This window comes from Pinus tabuliformis, chromosome 5_2, assembly GCF_031772625.1.
Source record: "Pinus tabuliformis cultivar Carrire ecotype Pingquan chromosome 5_2, CPIR1, whole genome shotgun sequence".
NCBI lineage: Eukaryota > Viridiplantae > Streptophyta > Pinopsida > Pinales > Pinaceae > Pinus > Pinus tabuliformis.
The window spans coordinates 147,166,287-147,174,513 of record NC_142306.1 but is presented as its reverse complement, the minus strand read 5'-3'; the positions used below and the strand labels follow the sequence as shown (position 1 = coordinate 147,174,513).

The following is an 8,227-nucleotide window of genomic DNA, read 5'->3' as shown; positions in this document are numbered from 1 at the left end:
TTTTTTACAACTACCTGTAAAAATTTCAAAAATGAAATAATATTTAATTTCTAACACCATTGTAAAAATTATTACACAAACATTTTTTTAATTAATAGGATAATTAATATGTTTCATATATTGTGTATGTTAATTAATTTCTAACACCATTGTAAAAATTATTACACATTAATTCATTTTTTTAATTAATAGGATAATTAATATGTTTCATTTATTGTGTATGTTAATTATTATGTTTCATATATTGTCTATATTAAAATTATTATTATTTTCCAATAAACTATAATTTCAATAATTAAGCAGTATCTAAACTGCTTAAATTCTAACCTGATTAAAGAAAATAAGCATTGTGATAAATATTTTAAAAAATAAAAAATTAAATTGTATTTAAAAATGTATTCAATTTTAAGATGTTTTAAAAGCATCAAATACATTAAAATTAAAAACATTAAATACATTAAAATGGAGAGGTTGGAGCTTATTCAAAGAAACATCAAAGACATTAAACTGGAGGGGTTGGAGCTAATTCAAAGAAAGTCCTGAGTTCGAACCTTATAGACATAACAAACCAAACTTTAAATTGATAGCTCCGTGTGAATGTGTTTGCGAGAGATTCAGGAGTTTTTATGGGAATTCAACGTTCACATGGCACAACGCAACTCACGTTTCAAGAAAACGACTCGAATTAATGATGTCCAGCCTTTTGCTTGGCGGGGCCCTGGTTTTATCTAGCGTCCACCATCCTTGTAGGTAGGACGTGCATCTAACACATGGCATTAGCAAATGCCTGTGTCTATCTGCTACTCAGCGTCTTTTTCTTCTTTTCTTTGACTTAAAAAGTATACTGTTGTTTCAAATATCCAACGCCACACAGAGGCGAGGTGGACATATACTTTAATGATCCATAAGCTCATCAATGGCCTACCAGCCATAGTAGCTTCAAGGCTGATTTATACATTTTTAACCTTTCTAAGCTACCAAATTTGATGGAGGCATCAGCTGTAATAGGATTACTGCAATTTGAAGAAAATCTGGGATGTGGTGATACAAGCACCCTAGAAGAACCTGGCCACTTCACATTCTATTGATTGAGGTAAGAAATATTGCAGCCTTGCAATTAGCTTTTCCTCATCGGTTTTCTCTGATCAAGTCCTCTTGTTGCTTATGACCAATGTCTGATTCAGATGCCTTGTGATGCTTTTATTCTTACTTTACTATACAGTGATGAATTGTTGACTTCGTTGGGCTGTGGTTACTGGTAAGCTGGGTAGAGTTTACAACAATTGGCCCAGGTTTGATTCTCAATGCATTCCTGTATGGGCTCTACCTGACTTGGTTAGGCTGTGGTTTACTGGTAAGATGGGCAGAGTTTACCACAATTGGCCCAGGCTTGATTCTCAAAGCAGTCCTGTATGGGCTTTACCTGAGAATTCTGACTTGGTTACGCTCTGGTTTACTGGTAAGCTGGGTAGAGTCTACCACAACTGGCCCAGGTTTGATTATCAATGCATGCCTGTATGGGCTCTACCTAAGAATGCTGACTTGGTTGGCTGTGGTTTACTGGTAAGCTGGGCAGAGTCTACCACAACTGGCCCATGTTTGATTCTCAATGCATTCCTGTATGGGCTCTACCTGAGAATCCCCAAAGTGACTTGTCCCAGAATTTTAGATCCCATTCCTGTATGGGCTCTACCTGCGAATCCCCAGAGTGACTTGTCCCAGAATGTTGCTATTTGACAAATGTCACTCTCTTATGACGAGATCATCTCTTGGATTCCACTCCAGCTCAAAAAAATGAGTGTTTTCTTTCAAAAATAAGTGATTTTTCTAAAGACATATCTGTAAAATGTTGTTGTTTGACAAATGCCACTCTCTTATGACGAGATCATCCCAGCCATACTGGTTCAGCCTACGGATTTAGGCTAGGCAGGGGACCACCCATGGAGATTTGAACGAGATTTGAACCTGTGGAGTATCGTGACTTATCACAATGATGAGTGATGATAAATGATGAGTGTTAAGAGGGGTGTCTTAACAATACACTTATTCACAAACAATTTAACAGTGAACTTATTCACGTCAATCCAAAGCCTAATAAACGCCCTGCAATCCATTTTCTAATTACCTTTGGCTTTTTCCTCTTTTCTTCCGCCAATTTTTCTGAAATTGGAGGGACTTCTTCCTTTGTATAACTCAGGTTGCTTTGGCTTCTCCTGGCAATGTTAAAGATTCTACAGTTTGACCTTTCTCTCTATGGCTCTGCCTGGCTTGCACTATGGTGGGTTGTTTTATCAATATCAAGCTCCTTCTTGGGATATACATCCATTTGAGACCCGAAGGTTCGTCTGGCTCAGATTTTCTCGTGGATGGTTGATTGACACTTCGACCTCAAAGCAATAACATTGATGTGCAGATTTCTGGCTTCCTTGTTGCTTGATATTCTAGTATAGTTAGATTAGAGAGGCAAACTCTGTTATATTTCCCCCCTTGCTATGTTTTCTTTCTGCTTAAGTAATGGTCGTCAGTGTTTCTTCAAAAGAGTTTCATCATCATCTTTGCTGTTTGTTTTATGATATTTCTGGAGTTCCTGTATTAAACTGTTTACTGAGATTGTAGCTTGTTTCCAGGGATTTTGATCATTTGATTTCACGCTGCACTCCATTTTTTACGCCTACGGGTGGTTCTTCGTATTGGAGGAAACCATGAATAGACTTTGAAGCTCTCAATCAGCAAAGCTTCAAATATTTCCTGTCAAATCAAGGGTACAGTTCCTCATGTCAAAGGATTAGTGCCATTGCAAAATTCTGCAAATCCTTTGATATCATCAGCAAGACTGCCTGCAAGATGAATAGTAGAGATGAAAAGTCACATCCTTGGTTGTGGGACAGTCATATCAGTCCCAAAAATTCAGGATGGCTGGAAGAAAATTTGGAAGGTATGCATTCTGGTTTTGCCTTGGAGTTTTGGTTGATTTGTGCAATTACAGCTGTATTTTATATATTTTTTTGTTTTCATTTTGATGTTTGTCTGTCTGCCAAGTTCATTTTAAATGAATTGATACATGACACATTTTGCTTTTACAGGCATGGATAAACATGTGAAGACAATGCTGAAACTGATTGAAGAGGATGCAGATTCATTTGCCAAGAAGGCAGAGATGTATTACAAGAAAAGGCCCGAACTCATCAACCATGTCGAAGAATTCTATAGAATGTATCGTTCATTGGCAGAGCGCTATGATCACCTCACAGGCGAGCTTAGAAAAAACATTCCAACTGATCTCAAAAAGCAGTACGGTCTCCATGATGATTCACCTGCAGGTTCTCAGCATAGCACAAAAGTGGAAATCAAAGGGAGAGCAGCTGGGTTCGATTTCTTCCTTGGTTCCAGAAACACAGATGGTTCTAAAAAAGGTTATGGCAATAGTGATGATAGTTCTTCAATTAGCATTTCAGATGATTCTGAAAAATCACCAAAGCCTCATCTTGACCTTCAAATGTTAAAGGAGCAGAAAGAAAGATACAGAACTGAGTTTGAGAAAGTCCAAGAAGAATATTGCATTCTTCAACAGAAGACCAGGGAGTTGCAAGAAGGCATCCTGCACCTTAAAGAAGGAAATGAGATCCCAAGGAAGGAAGCGGAAGGTAAGTTGGATAATATGGTGAATCTACAAGAGCGGATTGCTGGATTGCAAACTAGAAATAGTGAGTTGGAATCTCAGATCAAGTCAATGGCTGTGCAAGTAGAGCAATCTGGAAGAAGCAATGAGATCTTGCAAAAAGAAGATGGTCAACTGGTCGTGGGATTGCAAGGTCCCGGCAAAATGACCCATGAGCTCGAAATGGAGATTCAAGATCTGCAGAAAAAACTGCATATCTCACAGGAAGAGAATGTTGCTCTAAGACTTGACTTTCAAAGGTGTCACCAGGACTATGAAATGGCTGAAAGCAGAATTAGGGAAATGGAAACTGATACTTCAGCTCAGAAGAGGCAAATTCACACATTAGAAGTTGAGATTGACAATATGAAACACAAACTGTCAGAGATGCAGGAAGAGAATAATATATCGCATCTGCAGAATGAAACAGGTAATCAGAAGCTATGTCACGCTGAGTCAGAGATCAAGCATTTTCAAGAAGAAAATGAGAGTCTTATGAAAGAAAATTCTGTAAAAACCATTCATGTCAATGACCTTGAGCTGCTAAATTCTAACTTGTTAAAGGAGAAAGAACAGCTTGGAGCAGAATTGTTACTGAAAGCAAGCATGCTGGGAGGAATGGAGGAAAAGTTGAATAGTTTGAGAAAGCAAAACCAAATGCTGTCTGTAAAGTTAGATGCTTCACAGGAGCAGAATGTTCAGATTGAGACCCTGAATGGATCAATCTTTGGCTTGCAGGAACAGAACAAAACATTGTCAGATCAGTTGCTCGAGTCCAGAAAGAAAAATAGCATGCTTGAAATGAGGTTGAGCAAACTTGAAGCAGAAAATAGACAGTTGCAAAGTGAAATTGAAAAATTAAGAGAAGTTCTGCAGAAGTGGGAACATGAGGCACATGTTTTGATCACTGAAAACGAGGCACTTGAAAACAATATTCTTTCAGGTAAGCAGCAATTTCCTTTTCCGAAGTCAACATGTCACCTTTTAAATGACGATGCAGAGCAACTTAGAGCATTGGAAACTGAACAAATGCAGCAAGAGACTTTTCATGAGCATGTTCTTGAACTTGAGCAGCTTATCCTTCATTTGAAGGAGGAGCATGCGCATCTCAAAACCGAGTTTCACAAAGAAGTTGAAGAAGGTCAAAAGCTCAAAGTAGAATTGGAAAAGTTGCATACTGAACTCGTCTTCTTTAATGCTGAAAATAAATCTCCCAAACTTGAGATATCAAGCAAAGAAGAACCACTGAAGAAACTTGCTGGAGATGATGATTACATACGGGAAGAGAATGTAACACTTAAAAGAGACATCACTGACACACCTGACCATGTCCAAAAATTGAAGGAAGAATGTAGAAAGCTCAGAATAAATATATATCAAACAGCTCTAATGAAAGAGGAAGAAAATCTTCTGTTGCGGAACTCTCTCAGAACATTGTTGCAAGAGAATGGAAAGTTGAAAGATGACCTTCAAAATGCCTGCAAAGAAAGTGAAGAGCTTGCAGGAAAGATTTCAGTCATCAAAGAAGAGCTTTTACAGTTACAGGAGAAAAACACGAGTTTAGAAGAACAAATTGCAATCAGTGATGCGATTATAAAAAGCCTAAAAGATAAAGCAGATATGTTACATATCAAAAGTGAAAAGCTTGAGGCTGGGATGGCTCATATTTATATTCAGAAAGGTGAGCTGCTACGCAAAAGGGATGAAATTAGCAATCAAGAACTTTCCTACGTTCTATCAGAGATAAATGATCTTAAAGTCAATGTTCTGTCCGAGACAAATGATCCTAAAGTTGGAGTCCAGTCGAAAGCTGAGCAGACCCTGGAGATTGAGAAACTGCGAACTAAGATGATGAACTTGGATGAAAAAAATAAACTGTTGCTTGAAGATTCTTCCAAGCAAATTAATGAGAAAAATGAACTCTTGCAAGATGTCAATCGATTACGCAAAGAGAAACTTGACCTTCAGCAGGTGACACTGGCAAGGAAGCAAAGTATGAAAAGTATGGAGTTCACAATCGGTTGCCTCCTGATCCATTCATTCATCAGAATCATTCAAGGTTAGATCTGCTGTTCGCGCTGATGCAATTCTTAGTTACTGTAAAGACATCCTGGAAAAAAATTCTGGTCGTAGAAACTGGTGTAGACAATGTTAAATGTGCATAACCCTTTTGTCGCCGAAAATTTCTAACTGCCAATAACAGAGATTTCCATTTTATTTTCCTTTTTGAAATAGAATAATGGAAGCCCTTAGTCCAGATTCCGATGTTGTTTTTCAGGAAGTTTTGCCCCAAATGAAAACATTATCTGTTGGGTCAGAATCTGAGAATGAAGTTCACTTCCTTTGGCCTTCATCAGGTTTCCAAATTGACTGCGAAGCGCATCTCTCGTTATTCTTGCCCTGACACCTCAGAAATAACACCGAAGTGTCAGGGAAGAAGTCTTTGTTCTTAAAATCGGTAGAATTTGTTTCTGAATTAGCAATGTCAGTTTCAGTACTGCAATATGCACTCTCCATATGGCCTGCCATTTTTGAATCAGGAAAAAAATTACATCACTTATAGTTACCGTCTAGTCTCTGTTGATACAATCTCTGAAAAAGTTTACATCGCTTAGAGTTACCATCTAGTCTTTATTGATACAAATCTCAACATCAGACATACCATCTAGTCTTTATTAAATCTCAACATCAGACCTACCATCTAGTCTTTATTGATACAAATCTCAACATCTTTATTGATACAAATCTCAACATCAGACATACAGCTGTATCATCATGTACAGAGAAAATCCGGGTCAACTGAAATAACTGTTAGTGATCTGTAAAGGGGCAGATTGCCAATCCGGGTCACCTGAAATAACTGTTAGTGATCTGTAAAGGGGCAGATTGCCATTCCTGCTTGGGTCATTAACATATTTTTTTGGATAGAAAGAAAAATAAATTCGTAGTAAATCAAAACAATTTCAACCTGATCATATTGATTTGAACATAGATAACCTTCACAAATAAATAAAAATCCTTAGTGTCAATATTCCAAAACCAAAAAGCAATTTCAACCTGATCGTATTGATTTGAACATAGATAACCTTCACAAATAAATCAAAATCCCATACTGTCAATAGTAGACACCATAACAATAACAATAACAATGGATCATGTGCCTTAAAGTAACATTTACCCTTATTCTCATACATAATACTATGATGTGCCTTAAAGCCTTAAAGTAACATTTACCCTTATTCTCATACATAATACTATGATGTGCCTTCAAGTAACATTTACCCTTATTCTCATACATAATACTATTGACCACCCTGATTGCAACCTAGCCTCTTGCCCAGGAGGACAGCTGACCCTTACACACCAACATCAACAATTTCAAACTCTGATAGACATAACATTTTAAATTGGAGTTTTTTTTAAATAGAAATTATCAGAATTTGGTTAATGAAATATGTACATGTTGAAATCCATGGAATTGGGTGAATCTATTCAGAATTCAACCAATAAATTTCACAATATTCCCATACAAAATCATATTTACCAAAATATAAGTTCCCATTGCTGTATTGGAAGAATTTGGTAAATGATATATGTACATGTTGAAATTGGGTGAATTTATTCAGAATTTATGATCTTTGCATTCGTGGATTTCAATCAATAAATTTCATAATACTCCAATACAAAATCATATTTACCAAAATATAGGTTCCAATTGCTGTATTCAAAAAATTGATCTGAAATTATGAAATGAAATAGTATTTTAATATTTATGAAATTAAAAATAGTTTATGGGACCATTAATTCCTTGTTTTTGGTTTTTTGCAATTTAATCATTTTCTTATTCAAATTGATGATGAGCTGGTTCAACTTTCCAATAATCCCCTTGATGAAAAGACAATACCAAGAAACGGATGCTAACATATTCCCATAACTTTCTCTAATAATAATTTATCCTTCTATTTTAAATTAGATAAATCTCACATTGTAATATAATTCAGCTAAATGGTATTTTGTGTATATAAATTTGCATTAAATCCATACTTAATTTAAATTTAGCCATTTTACAAAATTGTTTATAAACAGATTTTGCAGCAAGGGACCAATTAGGAATTAACTGGACAGACATATTCTCATAACTTTCTGTAATGAGAGTTTATCCTTCTATTTTAAATTAGATAAATCTCACGTTGTAATATAATTCAGCTAAATGATATTTTGTGTATATAGGTTTGCATTAAATCCATGCTTAATTTAAGTTTAGCCATTTTATAAAACCCTTTACAAACAGATTTTGCAGCAAGGGGCCGATTAGGAATTAACTAGACAGGGATTGTTTTCCTTCAACGAAAGAGATTGGAAAGAGATTGGGTGGGCAAATTTTGACTTACAATAAATATAATATTCCAACAAAACACAGCACTATATAAATTAAATTATTTAATAATTATTGATAATTAAATTAAGATTAATTAATTTAATTAAATAAATTTATATAAAAAATTAACTTTAAAATAAATAATAATATCCCAAATTAAAATAACCCAAACCCGGATTCAAAATAAATTC

At 35.7% G+C, this 8,227-nt stretch overlaps 1 protein-coding gene across 3 annotated transcripts; it reads left to right on the top strand.

Moving 5' to 3' along the window:
• Window positions 1-764: 764 nt before the first annotated feature.
• Window positions 765-6,214, top strand: LOC149157954 (uncharacterized). Of its 3 annotated transcripts, none has more exons than XM_089436059.1 (4): window positions 765-1,093; window positions 2,628-2,935; window positions 3,084-5,717; window positions 5,937-6,214. In XM_089436059.1, exons 2-4 carry the CDS (start codon window positions 2,845-2,847, stop codon window positions 5,981-5,983), a joined length of 2,772 nt encoding a protein of 923 aa, XP_089292185.1. In that variant the 5' UTR covers window positions 765-1,093; window positions 2,628-2,844; the 3' UTR covers window positions 5,984-6,214. The 3 variants fall into 3 exon arrangements, with proteins under 3 accessions (XP_089292185.1, XP_089292187.1, XP_089292186.1); XM_089436061.1 differs by lacking the exon at window positions 765-1,093 and adding an exon at window positions 1,938-2,339; XM_089436060.1 differs by lacking the exon at window positions 765-1,093 and adding an exon at window positions 1,938-2,407.
• The last annotated feature ends 2,013 nt before the right edge of the window (window positions 6,215-8,227 follow it).